General features: G+C 40.4%; 1 protein-coding gene across 1 annotated transcript in view; it reads right to left on the minus strand.

The window, feature by feature from the left end:
* Nucleotides 1–3,185: 3,185 nt before the first annotated feature.
* gstcd (glutathione S-transferase, C-terminal domain containing) overlaps nt 3,186–22,142 on the minus strand; it is a 77,107-nt gene continuing 58,150 nt past the window's right edge. Inside the window, exons 6-12 of the mRNA XM_007908844.2 lie at nt 18,897–19,012; nt 17,977–18,021; nt 15,486–15,614; nt 7,853–7,986; nt 6,919–6,949; nt 5,441–5,510; nt 3,186–3,879 (exon numbers count right to left, since the gene is read on the minus strand). Coding sequence (XP_007907035.2) covers nt 3,704–3,879; nt 5,441–5,510; nt 6,919–6,949; nt 7,853–7,986; nt 15,486–15,614; nt 17,977–18,021; nt 18,897–19,012 — 701 coding nt within the window. The 3' untranslated portion in view covers nt 3,186–3,703. The remainder of the gene's footprint in view (nt 3,880–5,440; nt 5,511–6,918; nt 6,950–7,852; nt 7,987–15,485; nt 15,615–17,976; nt 18,022–18,896; nt 19,013–22,142) is intronic.

Raw genomic sequence — 22,142 nt, forward strand, 5'->3', positions numbered from 1 at the left:
ATGGAAGTGATAAGGCGCTATATCAAATGCAAGGATTATTACTATTATTGTCATAGTGTCTGATGGTTACCCTTATGAAAGGAAAAATGGGAAAAGTATATAACTTTGGAAGGACACTACTTTGTTACTAACTGCTATCCTTTGTATACTACTACAAAAATGTACATGTGTAAAGCACTTTTCACGTCAGGAGGACATCCCTACATAGTGAACAATTATAAACTACTTGAACAAAGCTCTGATGCTATGTGTATCCCTACCCTGTGGAAGCATTCTCTGACACTGAAAGACTAATAATGTATGAAAAATTAATCCCAAATTGAGCTATGCTGGTCTGAGATTGAACTGATATCCCATAATATTTCACATATGGAAACAAGCATTATACAGAAAGGAATGGGGCTTTTCTTTGCACAGATTAATACCATGCACCATCGAGCCTGCCAAATCTCAAGCCTTTTTTGAGTAGGACTCATCATATTGGCCTTAAAACATTAATTAATCTAACTTCTGTGCTCCTGTCTTAAAAAGTAAATACAGCTTCTTGATTAATATAGGCTTGTGATCTAATTTACTCTGAAGTTGTATTCCTGGTAAAGCTCAGAGGTTTGTGGATGCTGATAATGTGGACCATAGGCAATATTTTACCATTATTGTGCAAAAAGTGAAAAATAATGTAGAAATCGAGAGCTTCAGTGGGGGAAAAAAACAGCATTTGTTTAAAGTATGTACTTTTCTCCATTCAGCCCGTATGCCTGGCTCATTAAAACTTTCCCTAAACCATGCCCTTTCAATCTAGAGGTCTCAAGTGTACTGTCTGATATTGTTATGCAAAATATCTGAGGGATTTCGTATTCATCTGAAATCAATGGCATTTGACCATAAAGTGAAAGGATAAAATGGTTTGCGGTTTGTCATAACCACTATTGGTAATTCACTGTCTTTGTTCTATTGCTTCTTTCAGAAGTTATATAAAACCTGTGCCTGTTAAAGCTTCTTGAATGTGGCCAATTTTTTAGGAAACGAAAAGACAAAATTAACCTCTGCTTGTTTGGGAACTCCGAAATTTTCATTCCTATAGCAACTAGATGCAAAACAATCCCTGCATGATTAAACCTCAACAAGTCCTATATTTTGCTGCTTTGCTAGTGGAGGTAAAGATTTGATTTCTTATGTCTGAACAGGCAACAAACAGCAGCTGATGATGGATAAAGTATAATTTATCTAAGTTGATTTTCTTAAAGGTTCCCTGATGGACTAGTGGGTGAAAGTGACATCCGTCAAGATACTGGCCTGCGTTGAGTTAGCGGATCTCTAGCAGGGCAACAGTTGAGCTTATACAATGGTATAATTGCCCCTTAAAGATTGGTTAAAATCAGTGAGGATTCCCATTCCTGGTCATTCAGCCCATTGTCCCTGTACCTCAAGTCCATGGTCACATCGTAGATGAAGAGTCTTGGCTGAAACATTAACCTGCTAGATGCTGAATAATCTGTCAGGTTAAATGGCCTCCAGGTTAAGAAAAAGACATTAAGAAACAGTAACAAAGGTACAAACAAAACACAAAATACTGCAGATGCTGGAAATCTGAAACAAAATCAGAAGTCGCTGGGAACACTCAGCGGGTCAGGCAGTATCTAAGGAGAAAGGAAAGTGAGTCAGCATTTCAGGTCCAAGACCCTTCATCAGTTAAAGATATATTGGCAATAGTGATTGTATGGAGTATTTCATAGGTTGTCTGCATGTCAATCTGGCTCAGGTGGTAACACTTTTGCCACCGAGTGAGAAGTTTGTGGGTTCAACAAATTACATTTGTATAGCACCTTTCACATCGGGATGATGTCCCAAGGTACTGAAAGTATTAAGCTGATGCTCCAATGCAATGCTGGGGAGCATCAACTTAATAGTTTTTTTTTAAAAATCCTGTCACCATTGGTTCCCAGTCTTTCTTGCCCATCTCAATGTTTCATTCAAACTTGCTACTAAAATTTTATTGCCACAAAACAAATTTTCCGTTTTAAAATCTACTGACATCGCTGCCTGCTCTACATCGTTCCCGACAGGCATTAGTAAAAAAGATCATATAATTTAAACTATTTAGTTTCCCACCAAGAATCAGCTGTCAGCCTTTAACAAAGGAGGCACTGTTCTTATTACTAGGCTATTAGCAAACAGTAAACAGTAAATGCTTCACAAGAAGAATTCAATTTGATTGTTGATTCTCAGGTGGACATCGAGTTTAGTTTGGTACTGGATAATAGTGTTCCTATTCATCATTGTTCATAAAATAATTCCATAACAATACATCCCAAATAAAACAAAATTCCTCTTGTAAGAAATGTTCTGTCAACCTATTTGCAATTGAGTATCTGAACAGGTGTCAACTTGCATCTGCCACTCAAACCCACTGGCCTTGGGTGGTTGCCTCCTTTTGGTGCAGGTGATGATGACTCAGACATCAAACCTGTGCCTCCTGCTGATTAATGGAAGAGCAGGATTAATACTCGTACCACCATTGTTTTAAGGAGAAGCAGTGTTGAACAGTCTATAAATAAAATCTGAAGATAATGGGATCAATTTAGTGGTACGTTTAACATTCATCATATTGAATATTCACGGGGTATGATGGAGATCCATGAAAAATTTGTAGCAGTTGACTTCCAGATCTCAGCATTTGACTGCCGGTCAGAGGGATATTAGCTTTGTATTCAAGTGGCCAGGAGACATCACCATTGACAACAGAGTCAGGGGTCTGACTCTGGCACACCTAAGACAGAGTTAGAAACACAGGAATCTAAAACACTGAGAGGAGGCCATTCGGCCCATGCAGCCTGCTCAAAGAGCAGGGAAATCAATTTTATCCCAGTGCCCTGGATTATCCCCATCCCCCTGCAAGTTCCTCTCTTTCATAAGCAGATTTGATGAGCTCAATATCCAATTCACCAAAAACTAGCTTGATGAATAACTGATTAACAAAGGAAATTCATCACCCGACCTTCAACCTTCAACGCTTTTGGACCTTGAGGAATTTGGCCTATTCTGGCACCGGCCCCATTGCTTTTTGTGTACAAGATGATCTATTGAGATAGTGAAGCGTTCTAGATTAGCTGTAGTGATAAGACGAGAATCATATCCCACATGTTATAAAGGAAACAAAATATAGTTTATGATGATCCATCACTCCGACTTTTGGGAGCTGAAATGCGATTTTGCATGCATGAATGCCCTAAAACTAACTTTACAATTTGAATTGATTTATTTACAAAAGACATTCAAACTTTCTTGTCATAGCTATCCAACAGTAAAAAAATGATTCTGACAATTTGTAGGTAAAACATCATTCAGCAGAAAAGCAGTTTAAAAATGTAGAATGTCGACTAGAGCTCAGATATGTTAAAATGAGATGAATGTCAGTGACAGCAAAACAGGCTTGCTGTGTTTCCAATGAGCTGATCCTTCCCACCGCCTCACTCAAACTCACTATGTGGGTCTCGATCCATTCTCACACCAGGGTGTAAGAAGAAGTCATTTGTCACAAGCAGTAGTGGGATTAGGGACGCTCTGCCTATTGTCTATGAAACAAAGCCTCTTCGTGCTGCTGCCCTCTTCGCAAAACAAAGGTTAAAGCTGTCTTGATGGCTGCTTGACAGGCACCAGGCCATGGAACAGCTTGTTCCTCTAGCTGTCCTCACCAGGGCTTTGATCACTGGGTTTGTGTCACTGCATTTGGTTTGAAGTCATGGCTTGGGGAACGTCCCACTATCAAGTTGTTTTTTGGTGAACAGCTCTCTGGCTCCATAGACGTCACAAAGACCTTGTAGTCATGTTCCTCTGCAGCCCAGGCTCGATCCAGATCTACCAGCCCCATGCAGTTCTTTCCTGAAAAAGATGGGAGTTTTGTTACCAGTAATATCAGTACGAAAGTGCAGTCAAACCCCACGGCTAAAACCTCATGAGTTCTTCTTATTTTAGACTGATTACCAAGGTTGGTGATATTGCAGAGATTGTCATCCCAGGAGGCTTCTACAAGCAGAAGTTATTTATTAGGCAGAAGCTTAACTATGTCTAGGTAATGGTTTAGATCTATGTCTATAGCCTGAAGGACCATCATCTTAATTCAGATTTGTTTATATTTAAATTTAAAAACCTGTGCCAATGCAGTACTTACATTAAGGCACTACTAGCTGTCTCAGCTCAAGCACAATTCTTTAAAGCAATTGCAAAAAAATGGCTTCCATATGGAGAATGAATTTAAGAGTTTTCCTAAAATTCTACAGAATCTTAAATTCCACAACAACATTCACGGGGCTGAAACCAAGAGAAATTACAGGACTTCAGGCACTTCATGATATTCCCAAACACAAACTCCCTGAAATTCTTGTCTACTTTAAAAACAAAACAATTGTGGCCAAATGCCAGTCGTGAAACCCTTTAAATAAGATTGAAATTGAATTATGCTTGCTAAATTGATCCAAAATGTATGCTTTGCCCCTGGAGATATTCTTTGTATAACAAGAGTAGTTCTGCTCAGATAAGATGCAACAGATTGGGTTGGTTTATAAGCTAATCGGTTAGGACATGAGAATAGTTTGGATCTGGCACCCGTTTACTTAGAATCAGCAGAAAAAGATTTCTATTTAATCATTGAAATGACTGGGACACACTATTCCGTATCCAGGTCTGTGGTACCCAGTTTGTGCCAGCTCAAATTCTCCGTCTATCTGCAATCAGTGCTTATGTAAGAGCAGTCTTTTTTTAATCAATTTTGCATGGAATCACCTGCTAACATTTCTTCCACGACTTTCTCTATTTAAATGGCATTTATTCAAAATATATTACTCACCACACTGCCACATGTGCATAACTGTTACTGGTCCTTACCTAGTTCCATAAGCTAAGTAGATCCTGCATGTCTTAAATATTATAATAATAATCATTGTATGTGATGTAGCACCTTATCACATCTTTGAGACGCCTCATAGATCTAAGTTATTAAGCATATAAGTAAATCCCCATAGCACTGCTCAAAAAAAGGGAGTCAACAGTGCCCCCAAAATAAAAGAAAATGGTTGTTAGTGGGACATTATTATTCACAAATTGGCTGCCGGGTTTGTGTGCTACATACAGACAGTCACTCCCACTTTATAGTAGATTCCATGAAACGCTTTTGAGATGTTCTCCTGACATGAAAGGTGCTGTATCAAATGCAAGGATTATTTTACGTGAAAGGCATTCCATAATAATAATAAAGTGAAAGATGTTGTAGTCTGGAAAACTCTGTTCATGAATATATGTGTTACATGAAGCCCACAAGCCCCTATTGCGCAGAACATTGCTTTTCCACAGATGAAGCAACCAGCCCCGGCCCATGTGAAAGATATTAGCCTGTTTCTTTCCACACAGCAGCGAGACAGAACAGCTGTATGTCCGTGGCCCATACCTATTATCCGACGCTCTCCTGGGAGCTGAACAGCTGTCTGATCCGCAAACCTGGAAAGAACCATGTGTTCCTGGAACAAAGGAGAGCAATGAGAGAGGTGATTTTACAGGGGTCTATAAAGGTGAATCAAAAAAGGTTAGTTTAAAAACTACAAAGAAAAATGCATGAATGAAAAAATTAAGACACATTTTCACCTGTCAAAAAGGTTTGTCTTCTAAGTAGCTTCAGTGGGGTTTTTGAAAGATTAAGAAACAGAATGCAACAGCAAGTCTGATGAGTTGCTACTCACCTTCAGGCTAAAAGTCACACTTTACTTTTCAAACCAAGTCACACAATCTCCATATCGACAGCAATTTTTTAAAAAAACTACAGCCTTCAGCGCTGTAGCGTACAAGATACATCTGAAAATGAGTTTAATAACCGTAATTCAATCTACAATTCAGGCAATACTGACAGAACCCTTTTAGATTTGTGCATTTTAGATCTGGTGATTTGTGTCTTGTTTCAGTTTACAGTTTAGTATGTAGCTGCTGTCAATGTTAAGTGATGGTTAGCACTCTATTTGCAAAAAACAGTGGTTTTGAGACTTTATGTTTTCCTCAGCAATTTCCTCCCGTCCTCACCAAAAGCTTTTGGATACAATTTAGTGATGGTTTTGGGGGTTTCATTCTCCCCGCCCCCCACCCCCACCACCATTTCTTGCACAAGTGGCTATTAATGACTGAGTCTTGACATAATGATAATAATAATAATCCTTGCATTTGGTATAATTCCTATCACGTCTTGGAGAAGTCTCAAAGCGCTTCACAGAATATACTATAAAGTGAATTGACTGTATATTTTGTGGGCGAAATAAGTACATAAGTGAAGCCAGGAGGGAACTGAGGGAATGTAAAAACCAAGCCAATTTACACATTGGGGGTAGTGGCAGAGCGGGTTCTAGAACGTGATGAGAGCAAACATTAGAAAAATTAGAGGGAGCTACACATTTGATAAGATAAGTGATACAGAGGGAATATGAATGAATAACTGGTGTTTAAGAAAAGGTTCAAGGCCTAGTTCACAACAATAGTTAGCAACTTTATCTAATTAATAAGAACGTGGAATTAGTTAGCTGATGGACAACCTTAGAAAAAGCAACAATAAACGATGACTAGGTGGAAGGCATGGTTGTGTATAAAATATCAACTGCTGGTAACAGCTGTGACCTTACATGATTTACTTATGCAGTTACCCATGGCTTTGGTTGCAGAGGATAATATTAATGGTTTCAGTGACATTCTCACAGTTTAGGCAGATATCCAAGCCATCTGAGCTTTTCCCATGCAGGATCCCATGCATTCAAGGCAGCTATTCTGTGCTATTCTCACACAGACAGGCAATCGGTTAGGCGAACGAACTGAGGTGCAAGTCGAATTTGCCCATTGACACTAACAACATTCAGCTCTCACCCGTAAAGCGACCCCCAACATACAAACCTTATACGACAAAATATCCTTGAACTTTTGGCTGAAAGAAAATGAAAAGTTATAAAAAAACATATTAATATTTGCATCAGTGACATCAGTTCAACATAAACACTGGCACTCACAGCAGTTTCTTGCATACGAAGATCCCTAACTGTCCAAATCCCTGACTGTCCATCGCCTTGGGACGTCCACCTGACGTGAAAGGCGCTAGAGGAATGTAATTTGTTGTTGTTGTTGCAGATTGTTAGTATACAGTGTAAAATGTGTATATGTATAGGTGAATACATGCATGTGTTTATCCCGGATATGTTAAATAGAAGCCAAATAAATAGCTTTATAAAGCGTTACCTAACCCTAACGGTGAAACAGGCATGATAGGCAGAATGATCTGCTCCTGTTCCCTTGCCAAACTTTAAAAAAATTCTATATTACAATTAGCTGTAAAACAAATTGGGACTTTTTTCCCCTCCCCCAAAATTTATTTTTTCCCCTGAATTTGAGGGCTGTAAAACAAAGAAGTTTATTTCTCCATCTTCCATTCCAATATCTCTGAGCCAAACACGCACACTCAGATGAGGCTGAAGAGACTCTACAAAAAAAGAGTTAAAAACTGCTTTTTCTTTCAGATGTCGATGAACTACGTGATCCCAAGTCACGAAGTCGGGCTTGAACCCACAATCTTTTAACTTGTTGGTGAGAGTTCAGCCAGGCTGACAGCCCCTCAAAATTTGGAGGGGGAAGGGAAAACAAATTCTAATAGTTAACTGGGCAGGTGGAGCATGTCAGTATCAGTGGACAGACAGGATTCTAATATGATGTAAACCTGTTATTCAAATGGCTGGTCGTTGAACTAAGCTGCCGGAGTGATTTAAAATTACAGACTTAAGCATGAAATTGAAAATGATAGGAATTATTATGCAGCAACTCAAGGGTCAGAACCTACCTTCTTGGGAAAGTGAACTTGACCGTATTCTGTATGAAACCGTAACAACACGGGCAGATAACAAAAGATGCCCGGGCCTTGATACAGCGATCAATCACCATGTCGGTCGCTACTCCGCACGCATGAAGCCCCACCTGCAAAAAGAAAATCAGAGACCAAGAGAAACAGTAAGTGGCAAGAGGACCTGTAAGCACCAGTGACAGAAGACACTCACACACATACACACATATATAAATTATTTGTTAAACCTCAGTTAGAATATTGTGTCCAATATTGGTCATCCCACTTTAGGAAGGACATCAAGGGAGCTGAGGGGAGCAGAGGAGATTTACTAGGATGACACCTGAGCTGAGTGTTTTGGTGTATCAGCAGAGCCTGGAGGAACTGGGACTTTTCCATTAGAACAAAGAAGGTTGAAGGGTGACCTGATAGAGGTCACTGTCATATATGCCCCATAATCACTGATTCACTGACCTATGGACATCATTTCTCTCTGTTGATGCTACTAAAACCCCTCATAAATTTAAAGGGTTAGAACCTACCTTCTTGTCGAGTTCACTCTGATAAAGGTGAAAGAAATTATTTCCACTGGTCGGTGAATCAGTGACTCAAGGGATTTGATTTAAGATAGGCAGCAAACGGGTAAATGGTGAGGTCAGGAGAAATTGTTTCACAAACAGAAGAGTTAGCATTTGGAATACCCTGCTAGGAGCAGGGGTTGAGGCAGAATCTATATTAGCTTTCAAAAGGGAAATAAATATCTAGAAAGGAGTCACGTACAGGGATATAGGGAAAGGATAGGTCTGAAAGGAATACTCTTATAAGAGCCAGCACAGACATGATCAGCCAAATGGTCTTCTTTTGTGCTGTAAATTTCTATGGTTCCATGCGAGGCTCTGCAAATTGTGTCTGTGGAAATCTGAAGAGTGTGGCGAGTAGAACACAAAAACTAAGTCCCCTCCCAAAGGCTTGTTAGTGAATGCATTTCATCTCGTTTCTCACATGCATTAAAATAAATCCACATTAAATGAGTGTGATGATGATGGTCTGCAATGATCAAAACACAACTTGGAAACCTGTCTTCCCCAAACTGTTTTCTATTAAAAACGAAAATTCCATAGAGTTTGCCAAACACAACTGCTGTCCTGGATCAAATTAGTGACTTTAAGTACTGAAATTCTTCAATTTCAATCACTCACAGTACAGTGGTTCCAACTGCTTTGATTCATTTTTTGGAGGATTGCCAGTGTGAGTGCGGGTATTCATAGCCGCCCATGGAACCACGGGAACATGAGTGTGGTTGTTGAAAGAGAGTGGGCCCCATAGCCACTCTGATATCATCTGCTGTAATACGAGTTTCATGTGCCCATGCAAATACTGCCCGTCTCCGACCATGTCTCACCCTCCAAACGCAACCAAAACTCATTCACTGCTTCATCACCTCCAGACTGCATTATTTCGAAACCCTCCTCGCTGGCCTTCTGTGCTCAAGACCTTCACCAACCCTCAAGTTAAAGTCTAGATCATCCGGAACACCACAGTCCGTAACTCGCGCCAGGCTCTGTGAGCCAATCGCCCCATTCTCACCAGGATTCACTATTGCCCTATTCCCCTATGGACTGTATTTAAGATACAGTCGTAAATACGATCCTCATTTTAACTCTCTCTACATCCTTGCCGTACCTGACCTCTGTAAACTCCTGCAGCTCTACTCCCTCCACTCTGCTATCTCAGACTTGCTTCATGTCCTGTGCTCACTCTGTCTCACCATCAGTGGCTGAGCTTTCAGGCACTTTACCCCTGTTCTCTGGAATGCTCTCCCTAAATCTCTACCCCTCATACCTTCCCTCTCAGCATTCAAAATCTAAGTAAAAATCTACCTTAAGTATAGCGAATGTTTAATTATAATATTTCATATAAACAGTCAAAATATCACAAATGTGATACTACATCCTTTCAGAAGTATTACCTTCAATAGGAGTTTGTTGCTTTGGTCAGCCGGGAATCTGGCACATGTGGAAACCCATCACAATACTTAAAAGTATCCAAGCCAGATGTCTAAGTATGGAAATTTCCGTGTCTGGAATAGAATATGTACTCTCTCCCTAGAAAGACATGTCCTTTTTGCGAAGAGTATTAGGTGCAGTTTGGTAAGAGCCAAGGGTTGGAGCCAAGAGCCAGAGTGTGCATTGGGAGTACTGCTGGAGTCTAACCAGTTAAAACCACATTGCTTACCGTTGAAAGCACTGTTTGGCAAGCTTCCCGCTACTTGACAGCCCCTATCCAGAACTTTGTAAATTATATTGTATTGATTCTCACTAGCTTTGACGTTAAGCACAGTCTTTAGTTATAGTTATGCATTTCATCACCATATCAGTCACCATATTCAGCTCAAAGGACTGTGCTCAGTTAAAACTACAATACACTGGCTGCATTGTGGTAATAGTGTTGCATTTTCATGTGTCAATGGCTGTCAACGACTGTGTATATTTAGCAGGTAGGTATCAATCCACTAACTGAATAAAGCCAGCTGCCCCATGTTAGTCATTTCTGACGCCTTCAATAACAAAGTGATTAAGATCAAAACTGAACGGTCTTTATTTTGGTCTCTGGAACTCCCTGTCTCAATCCCTCCACCCTGCCCCCTCTTTGCCCACCTTCAGGTTGCACCTGAAGACCCTCCTCTTTGACTGTGCCTAAGGTTACTTCCCTTTCTCCCCGGCTTAGATCAAACTACAGCACTCTTCGGGATCTGAGACGCTGCCCCGTGTGAAGGTCATTATATAAATGCAAGTTGTTGTTTAACACATTGTCTGGCGGATGATGCTTTTCAATGTTTCGTATGAAAATTATTGAGCATCATTGATGGGAATGCACAGAATATCCTAAATATGTCAATCCGAGAAAAGAAGTCCGAGAAGAAGAAGCAGTTAGTTAAACCTCCCATATATATTTTTCAGTTGTCCTTTAATTTGCTAGAGATATGATGCTTTGAAGGGTTTTTGTCTCTTGCTTTGTTCTTACGTCAGTCACACAGGTGACTGGACAGCAGGTTGAGGTGCCCTTCAATTCCCTTCACTCGAAAGAACACAAGTGTCTTATCAATCACCAAATACTTCATGTTTAACAATTACTGCTGTCAGTTAGCAGTCTATTCTCGGATATCCTCTCTGTAATTTGATGTCAATGTAATGCACCAATGCAGTAGGACAGAACTGGCCAGTGAGTGAATATCTTCACTCAGTGTATCACTGACTTTTCAAACTATGGCTAATGCTTTTTTTAAAAATATATACATATTTATTTTAAGCTGAGTACCTGAGCTACACAGACTGTGAAAAGGCTCAGGTTCAAAGTCCGTACTGAGTTAGATAATCTCAGACTCTCTTGTTGCTTATGTCTGGATTTAAGATCACAGTCTAGACTGATACTTCAATGCAATGCTGGGGGAAGTGTTCCATTGTTGGAGGTGCCATCCTTCACATATAATAATAATCCTTGCATTTGATATAGTACTTTATTAGGTCTTCGAGACGTCTCAAAGCTCTTTACAGGATATACTGTAAAGTTGACTATATTTAGTGGGTGAAACAAGACAAATCAAGGTTCTGTCTGCCTCCTCTTCGACGGCGCCTTCAGTCACTCTCCTACCTCCATGCTCCCTGCCCTCCACCATTCCTGATCCCAACCCCCAGCTTGGATGTAAATCCTTGACTGTCCAGCGCCTTGGGACGTCCTCCACACGTGAAAGACGCTGTACAAATGTAATTTGTTGTTGCAGCTTGGTGGAAGAATAATAATAATAATAAATAATAATCCTGCATTTGATATAGCGTTTCACGTCGGAGACGTCCAAAGCGCTTCACAGAACACACTGTAAAGTGAATGACTGTATATTGTGGCGAACGCAGCAATTTGCGCACAGCATGTACAAACAGTCGTAGATGAAAATGACCAATTTTTTTGTTTTTGTTTTGGGGATTATTATTAGTCTGTGTGGATAAGGAACTTGCCAAGTTTCGAATAACAATTTGGAAGGGGTACCGAAGGATAGCTGACACTTCTACAAAATCTACCCCTGTATTTTGCAGCACCCTTCAGAGGAGGGTGCAAAAGTTTTAAAATAACTCTCAGTGGTGTGCAAGCTGATATTATACTGTACTTGGGGGGCTGATGTGAGGAAAACTATAGCATAGCACCAGATTGCCGTCAACCCCAGATCACATGTAACATCAGAGATTGGGTTTAAGTTCAGAACTAGTACATCACTTTAGCTTTATAGCTAACACTGCCATATAATCTACATGTGAATGGCACATATTAGATCAAGAGCCTCATTTACGTTGGATGCCCAGACCTATTTTCAGTTCCTGTGCAGTTGGAGGCTGAGTCAATTGGATCAGATTGCTTGATGAAATAAGGAAAGTGGCAGGTGCATGAACAGTTTCCATAAACCAGAAAGATTAATAACCCAAAACAGCAACCTTGTTACATTCTTTTGAAAGGCCGATATAATAATGGATTAACTTTTCTAACTTTAACATCATAGATATATATATATAAATATATAAAAATAACATGAAACGTTTGGTTTGATCACTCAATCCACGACTGTTTGTGGAGTACTGCTCTGTGCAATTGGCTGCTGCTTTTCACCCACAAAATATACAATCAACTCACTGTGCAGTATATTCTGTGAACTGCTTTAAGATGTCTAGAAAACATGTTAAGGTGCAATTTCAAATGCAATGATTGCTATTATTATTATTATTAAGACGAGAATTCCAACCACCAGCTCGGATGCAGATCTGACTGTAAAACACTTTGGGACGTCCTCCTGACGTGAAAGGTGCTATATAAGAAAAATGTAATTTGTTGTTTGTGAGTTAAAGAAAGCATCATTAACTTGTGTGTTAAAAAACAACATATTACATTTGTACAGCGCCTTTCACATCAATGCCTTGTGTCAGCCTGATGCGGTGGTTGCACTCTGGCATGTGAGCCAGAAGGTTGTGGGTTCAAGCTCCATGCCAGTACTTGGAATCAGATAGTCTAAGATGACACTATGCAGTGCTGGAGGGTGTTGCATTGTTGGAAGTGCTGTCTTTCGGATGAAACGTTAAACCAAGGTTTATTCAAAAAGAGAAGGGAGTTTCTCCTGGTGTCCTGGCCAAAATTCTCCAAATAAGATTGGTCAATAACTCCATGGTTGATTGTGGGACATTGCTGTGTGCAAACTGGCTGCCCAGTTCATCCACAAAAGGCTCAGTCACTGCATTTTACAGTATATCCTTGTGAAGCACTTTAGGACAACCACACAATCTGAAAAGCTCTATATCAAATGAAAGAATTATTATTATTATAATACAAAGGACTGTTTGATTTGAAAATAAATGGAGAGGATTATCCTCATATTGCGTAACTATGCTTTGTAGCTGGACTTGGAAAGGGCAAAGGCGAGAGTAACGTGTCAGCTGAACATTTTGAGAAAGGTGTATCATTTTTGCACCAACATTAACTTTCATTGTTATTTGAGAAAAAAAGGGGCAGCTTTCTGGTTTTCTAGCAGGGATTATTATTAAGTGGAATACTTGTTGCTAAGGGACCATTTATAATTGTCCATATTATCACAGAGACACAGGTTTACTTTTTATCATCCCCCTCCGCTCCAGTATTGATCTGTTTGTAGCTGCCTGAATTTCACTTATCTGTTTATTTTTTGTTCTCCTCTTTCTCTTCTCTATACCTTTATACTTGCTCCTTCTTAAACTGTCCTGGTCTATTTCTGTCCACTGAATTGTCTCATTGGTAATCTCGGTTTCTCTCTCTCTCTCTCTCTCCTTCACTATCACCCTATTCGTCTCTTCTTCCTTCTTGATCTCTGCCCTTGATAGTCTCCCTGTTATTACACTTGTATTTTTATCACAATCAATCTCTCTCTCCCCCTCTCCACCCTTAAAAGAATTCCCCGATTCACACAATCTTCATACAATTCATCTGTCCCCAATGTGTTTCTTCCCCCCTTCTAATTCATAGCCAGCTCTACGCAGCACAGCAAGAGGTGGCCAACGTGAAGACTGCATCTCATCAATCTCCCTGACTCTTTAGCTCTTCATAGACCTGCTGAGAATGCAGTATTCCTTTGAAAGCCCCTTGGGGGATATCCGGTAAAGTGCTGTCATATTTACTATTTGAGCAAACCTTAAGGTATTGTATGCGAGCAAACCTAGAACATATAAGAATGTGATAACACTGAGAATTATGGAGCTGCTGATCGAACACAAGTAGCAATCTGTGTGCAGCGATCACACTGCCTTTAATGACTGTTGGTGCAATTACGCCAGCTTTTCAGCAGGAGCAGGGAGCTGTGTTAACATTGGGAAGGGTAAGGCAGAGATCTGTGGATAAATACTCAAAACCTGCACGCACAGAGCCGATCAGAAAAAGCTGCTGCTCAGACTGGGAAGAGTTGAGGGTGCTCGGCCAATGCCACCTGGTAGCAATTGAGAATTTCCCCACTGCCCAGTGTGATGCCAAAGATTTAAAAAAGACAGTGGAGGAGGCGAAAGGGTTTACTAATGAAAATTAGGTAAGGAAGCAAACCTAGGTAAACAGAGGCATGTGGAGTAAGGAAACTTGCCTAAGGTTTCACTCTGCTTGGGAATCGGGCTTGCGAGGCATGCTTTCTAACCTATATGCTGCAGGACTCCATAGAGGGGTATCTATCTTAGCCCCTGCATGGTGTTTTTCCCTGCCAATTTATTCAATTCACCATTGACATATGCTTTGGATTAGTCATCATAATGAAATTATAAAACTATCTACTGAAAATAAAATAAAACAAATTGCCATAAAGTTTTCAGTGGCAATCATAAGGAAACTAAAACTATCCAATTAATAGAAATAAATCATACAAAGCAATAGAATCCTAGTGTAAACATCAAACCAGTATTAAAATAAAATAGATCGACACAAAAGCGACTGATCGTGTAACAAATGAAAAAATTAGCAACGCATACTGCTGGTTTCTCTGGAGTGACCATCCGCCCACCAACTCCTGACACCACAAGAACCCCCACAGTAACAGCTGGTGAGAGTTCTGGCTCCTGCTGCGTCATACAGTGTTCCGCTCCAGGCAAGAAAATAAAGCAGTGTTAAAATGCAACTTCATTTTGAATGTTTAGAACAGTTAGGACCAAATGTGAATACGAGGGTTCACAGAAACAGCAACAACAGCGGCTTGGGTTTATAGAGCAGCTTACATTTATATAGGTTAACGTCTTGGAGCACCTCACAAAGACGGGGCCAGATGCTGATCAAGGGAACTGGGGAAGTGACTGCAGGTGTGGTTGAGGAGAGGTTTTTAGATGACAGATAGGGAGAGGGCAAGTTGTTGAGTAGGGAATGTATTCTACTTGTGAAGAGGACATGTGCAATCTGCTTGTAACTGTATTGCTCAGGAATACTCTGGCTTCTGCCTCTCCTGTATTCATCAGCTTCCTGTGCAATGTCCTTTGTTACTTTAGTGCAGCAGCTTACAGTATTACTGAACAATAACAATTTCAGCCATTATTAAGCAAGAGGGTGATTATGTGACATGGCTATCTCAGCATACTCAGTGTTTTGCACTCACCCCGATCTTAAATAGTCCTTTGAAGGAATCCAGGTTAGCCTGGATGAACCAGATGTTGTTCAATCTGAGATCCTCACATCTGTCCTTGGCACGCAATAAGGATTCCTCTTTGTTTTCCACCAGAACTATCTGGAACACAAGTCAATGCCTTAATTAGAAAGCAGTTACTCCACATGAAAGCAATAGGATCTTTTGGTTATCTCAGTCAGCTTCAGTCAGATGGGTGGAAGCGATTTTTGCTCTTTCACTGTTAAGTCTCATAGGAACATGGGAATTAGGAGCAGGAGTAGGTCATTCGGCCCCTCGAGCCTGCCCCGCCATTCAATAAGATCATGACTGATCTTCTAACCTAATTCCATCTGCCCGCCTTATCCCCATATCCCTTAATCCCTCTATCCTTTAGAAACCTATCAATCTCAGTCTTGAATATGTTCAAGGACTGAGCATCCTCAGCCTTCTGGGGTTGAGAATTCCATAAATTCACTACCCGCTGAGTGAAGAAGTGTTTCCTCAACTCTGTTCGAAAGGGCTGACCCTTAATCTTAAGAGTGACCCTTAGTTATAGATTCTCCTACCAGGGGAAACAGTCTCACACTGTCTACTCTGTCAAGCTCCATAAAAATCTTATATGTTTCTATAAGATCACCCCTAATTCTTCAATATTCTAGAGAATACAGACCTAGTTTACTCAATCTATCCTCATAGGCCAAACTAACCTAGTGAATCTATGCTGCACCCTCTCTAAGGCGAGTATGTTCTTTCTTAAATAAGGAGACCAAAACTGCACACAATACTCTAGGTGCGGTCTATACAGTTGCAGCAAGACTTCCCTACTCTTGTATTCTAACCCTTTTGCAATAAACGCCAACATACCATTAGCCTTCCTAGTTGCTTGCTGTACCTGCATACTAACTTTTTGTGACTGGTGTACAAGGACCCCAAATCCCTCTGAACACTAACACTATCTAATCTCTCCCCCTCTAGAAAATAATCTGTTTTTCTGTTTTTACTACATAGCTGAATAACTTCACACTTACCCACATTATATTCCATCTGCCACCTTCTTGCCCACTCACCTAGCCTATCTATATCCCTTTGCAATCTTTTTGTGTCATCCTCAGAGCTTACTCTCTCACCTAGCTTAGTATCATCCGCGAATTTAGATATTTTAAGTTCTATGTCCTCGTCTAGATCACTGATATAGATTATAAATAATTGAGGTCCAAGCACGGATCCTTGTGGCACTTCAATAGTCACATCCGCCAATCTGAGAAGGACCCGTTTATCCCTACTCTCTGTTTTCTTCCCGTTGCAAAAGGGATTAAGGGATATGGGGATAAGGCAGGGTCAGGTTATTAGCTGGAGTTAGATTAGAAGATCAGTCATGATTGAATGGCGGGGCAGGTTCAAAGGGCCGAATGGCCTACTCCTGCTCCTACATGTTATGTTATGTTAGCCACTTTTCGAACCATGCTAATATATTGCCTTTAATTCAATGGGCCCTAATCTTGTGTAGCAGCCTTTTATGTGGCACCTTGTCGAATGCCTTCTGTAAATCTAAATATACTACATCTACTGGTTCCCCCCATCTAACCTGCTAGTTACATCCTCAAAAAACTCTAAAAGATTTGTTAAGCATGATTTCCCTTTTGTAAAGCCATGTTGACTCTGCCTAATCATATTATGGTCTTCTAAGTACCCCACTACAACTAATTAAGGATTCCAGAATTTTCCCTACCACCGATGTTAGACTGACTGGTCTACAGTTCCCCATCTTCTCTCTCCTACCCTTCTTAAATAGTATCTCAATACCCCATCGCAGACAGAAACCAATGATGCCATTCCTACCGGCTGTTTTTTTTCTCAAATAACCATCTAAATAGACAGGAGAAAAAAAAAGATAAATTCCTTCTAATAATTAGATTTTTTAAAAGCTGCTTTTAAAAAACAACAGGCTAAACAGGCCAGAGCACTTAGCAGATTCAAGTCTCATAATTGCTGCAGGCTATTCAATGAGGGGGAGCAATTCACCGGGTTGAATAATAATAATGCTTACATTTGGTACAGTGCTGTTCACGCCAAGAGGACGTCCCAAAGCGTTTTACAGGACATGCTGTAAAGTGTTGCAACTGTGTGTTTTATGGGACAACACAACAGCCAGTTTGCGCATGGCAATGTCCCAGACAGCCATGAAGCGAATGACCAATTTTTATTTGGGGGGGATTGTCGAGCAGGACACCAGAAGAAACTCCCTATTCTGAAGAAGCCTGGTAATCTCTCTCGGATAGAGCAGAGGATGGAGAAGTGACATTCAAAAACACTGTGCCTAACTAAGGTGCCGTGCTTACCTGATTACTGACACATGTTACTTTTAGTATTAGCACATCCAACCAGTTGACCTTCAACAGCAGAGTGGAACAAAGTAAAGCGAAGAGAAAAAGAGAGGCAGAGAATGCTACACTTCTAAAAACTATTTTCAGTGAAGCCTTACCTGACATGATGGTAGGGTATGAGCCAAGACAATTGCGACATGCCCCTGTGGATACAGGATAAAGAATAGAGTCAATCAGCCAAGCCGTGGAATTTGATCTATTTTGAGATCAGAATACAGTCACATTCTCACACTTTTGACAAGCCAGACGCCTTTATTTATATTCTGAACTCTTGAGAGCTTATGCTATGCAAGAAATGCAACAATACAGATGAGTCTCCAGCACGTTAAACCAAAGGGGCCATCTTCAAACAACGATGTTACCTAAATATGTCAAACTCACGATGAATAGTTTCTAGCACTTTTCCGGGATTACTGAAAATAGGAGAGTAAATTGTAAAGTTACGGTATTATGAAAGCAAGAGTCTAATCGCCTTTTCAAAAGACAGTTGTAAAGAAATTATCATTACTTTACATGTACTTTTTAAAGGTTGAATTTCAAACATAATAATTATAGTTGTGCTTTAACCCTTAAACTTCCATCAGGTTTGTGGAAGCTGCTGTCTCAGGCGCCTGTTCTGTATATTCTCTAATATAAAACAAAATATTCCTTGCCTTTGATGCAGCACTCAATCACATGGTTAAAATGTCTTAAAGTGCTTCACAGTATTATTATACATCTCTATTACAGAGGTGTTAGTAGCATTGTCCATTGTGGATTTCAAGAGGGGAGTAGACAGCTACATGAAAGATAGAGGCTTGAAGAGGTATGAGGATAAGGTGGGGCAGTGGGATTTAATGGACAGCTTACTTGAGAGCCAGTGCAGATTCAATGGAGATTCTTCTGTGCTGTAAATCTCTATGATTCTAAGATTCAGAGAAAAAGGTTGAGAGAAACCAAGACTGAAGTCTGCTTAAACAGACTGCAGCTAAGTCAGTGAAACAGAAGGAAAGAAAGCTGTATATAAAGGTTACATTACCCCACCGCTACAGAAATCAACAATAGTGTCACCAGGCCTAGCTAGGCTTGTCACGACAGAAACCAGGCTGTTCAACTGTTGCTGCTTCCTTACGGCACGCTCACAGGGGAGCTTTCCTATAAAACAAATGCAAGTGGAATTAATATACAGCGTATCATTTGAGGTTTAGGAAAAGATTTTCGACAAATCACACTTATTTTCCACAAACCGAGATTCGAGCCCCTCTGCAGACATAACATGTGGCGGAATGTACCGCATCCATATTAACCTCCATTCTGGTCGCCGTTTATGAATTATCACCTAAAAAATTCCCCCACAGTCACACAGAAGCCAAAGTAATGTGTAAGACTTTATTGTTGAGAAATTCCACCTGAATTCAGGTTCATTCTATTTATGTAGCATTTTAGAGCGCCCAAAATTTACCAGATTGTTGATCCTAGCTGACTTGGATTTTGTACTTCTAAAACTTCTTTAAACAGTGAAAGGAAAGCTAACTTGTCAAATATACTATTGGGGGGTATCTGTGATTAAAACACAGTGAAGTAGTGATCAGAAAGTGAGCAAGACATGATTCTTGCTGTGTGAAGATACATGACAGTAGCACAAATCACAACCAGCCTCTCAACGTGATACTGCCAATTGAGTTTGACTCTATGTGCTTTGTCGTCGCACATCTTATATCCAATTTATTGGATATAAGTTGCGCTCTGGGACGCTACCCTGGGTGAGAGGTGCTATATAAATGCAAGTTATTGTTTTTAAAACAGCAAATCTCTCAGAGCACAATATAGAGTATTAGTGGAATGTGAACATGGGGCTTAAGGATTATGAGTATTGTTATTATTAAGATAAATCATTTTTCCAGGGCATAATTTGCTTAATATAAGAAGGGTATCACCTCTGCACAAAAAATCTGCAGTCAGCCAAAGAAACTTGTACGCAAAATCTCTCTACTTCATAGCAGAGGTTTCCGTGCCTTGTGGCTCAGGCCCAAATGGGTGGGGGGAAAGCCACAGCATTGATGGCATGATGTTATGTAAAGAACAACAATGGCTGTAGATGCTTCAATGCACAACCCCTGCTCCGTGCTGCCAAGAAGGGCAATGGACTGGAAACCTAACCCAAGGCAACCAGCAGTGTGCCCTCTGCTCATAGCATGGTTCAGCCGCACTCGTTTTTAACTGCGATTCTTGAGTGGACCCGAAGAGAAAAGAATCACTGGACCGTGCAGACCTGAAGCTTCACCATTCTATAAAAAGTGAAAGGAAAGCAAACTTGTCAATAATGGTGTGCCAACAGCACGCACACACTCCACAGTGGATCAGTGAAACAGAACCTTCTCAGTCTAGTCACACCTCGATTCACTCCTGACAGACGAGACACAACTTAGCTCTTAAAAAAAAAGCAGGAGGTTCCCTAGTTATAGAGGCCTTTACACTGAGACTGGTGACTTCTAAACGCAGAGACAGTGTTTGCATACAAATACACAGTCACCACGCTTCACAGTAAAATCTTGTGAAGCTCTTTGAGATGGCTCAATGAGCTTGTAAAATGCTAAATCAAATGCCAGGATAATTATTATTTCATAAACACAAACATTTTTTTAAAAATCACAGATACCCTGAGACGTTTTAATCACAGATACCCCCCAATAGTATATTTGACAAGTTAGCTTTCCTTTCACTGTTTAAAGAAAGTTACATTCTATTCCGTGTGTGGCATCTTCCCTTTTCAGCATAACACCAAAACCCTTAACTGGTCATAATCCACATGAGAAGAGTGACCGATCGAAATCTCCTTATGGATAACTTAAAATAATAGGAGACTGCTCAGTTGCATTGAACAGTTGTTATGGGAATTAGTTTTATTCAAACCAGCCAGGCTCCATGTGAATTCCACTTGAGACATTTGTCACTTTGTTGATGAGTGCTAGCCAAGTCACAGTAATAAAATCCCATTGGACCTATTTGGAAAATGTGAACATTGTTTGCAATCCCTGATCCCCAGTCAGTAAATCATGCACTGGACCTTATCCAATCAATGTCAAGGTGTTACAGTGTGCTTTCATATTTGCCAAGTCTAGGCAAAGTCTGCAAGGTTCAAAACCTGTCATATTTCTGTCCGCGCCATGTGAAAACACGGATGATTTATCAAAGCATTTGTAAGTAGATACACTGCCGAGTAATCCATTGGTTCTGCATTCGCTTTGGCGAGGAACACTGTACAGCATGTTGGCACCGCGAACAAAATGTCTCTTCGCATTCCTACCGTAGCATTTGCTCGATTGGATACTTTACAATATTAACAGGGAGAAAAACAAAGTTTCTGAAAGTGGCTCCAACTCCCGCCGCGTCGACACGGAATGTCAGCTACCCCACCGATCCCAAGGGATCCTAAGTTGTTCAGCACCGCTTCAGTTTAAAACCCACACCACCTCACAGCACAAAGTTATCACAAGGCAGGCAAGTCTTGTGCCAATGTTGGCATAGTTTATTATCTTATTTTCATGTGAAAAAAATTGGAAGTTATGGTTTTAAATCTTTCATCAGACTGGTTTCCTCTCTCATAACCCTGCTCTCACCAGGGGCTGTTGTCACAGCAAAAGTATGTTTCACCCATAAAACACACAGTCAACCCACTTCACAATATATTTTGTGAAGCGCTTTAAGACGTCTCAACAATGCTATATCAAATGCAAGGATTATTATTATATTATTATTTAAGATACAAAATTGGCATTTGTTCTCTCCTGCCACCTTCCTGACAAACACTGAACATTTATTTTTTTAAAATGGTTATTTTCTTCTTTTTAAGATTTCTCTCTCTGCCACCCACCAGTACCTCAGGCACGATGGACAGTCAGATTTAACCTATCTCTAGGTCTCTGCAACCACTCATTAGGAGATACATAGAAGCAGCCAATGTGACTTGTCCTCCTTCCACTCAGTTTTATGAGGCACCAAAGCTCTGCTCTGGGTCACTCTTCCAAACATTCAGTCCAAGGCTAGAGACTTAGAGCAGATGTGGTCTCTCATCCTCATTATCTTCGTGGAGCATTTCAAAACCTTTATCCTACAGGAAAGGATGAACGCCTATAAGTGAACGTACTTCTGAAGAGGCAGTGTTGGTTTACTGAGCAAGACTGAGATTTAAACAGAATTTAGCACCAAGTGGTATTTTAATAATAATAATAATTATTCTTGCATTTGGTTTTCCAGGCTAGTTGCTGAAATGTGACATGCCATT

Source organism: Callorhinchus milii, unplaced genomic scaffold (genome assembly GCF_018977255.1).
Source record: "Callorhinchus milii isolate IMCB2004 unplaced genomic scaffold, IMCB_Cmil_1.0 Scaffold43, whole genome shotgun sequence".
Lineage (NCBI taxonomy): Eukaryota > Metazoa > Chordata > Chondrichthyes > Chimaeriformes > Callorhinchidae > Callorhinchus > Callorhinchus milii.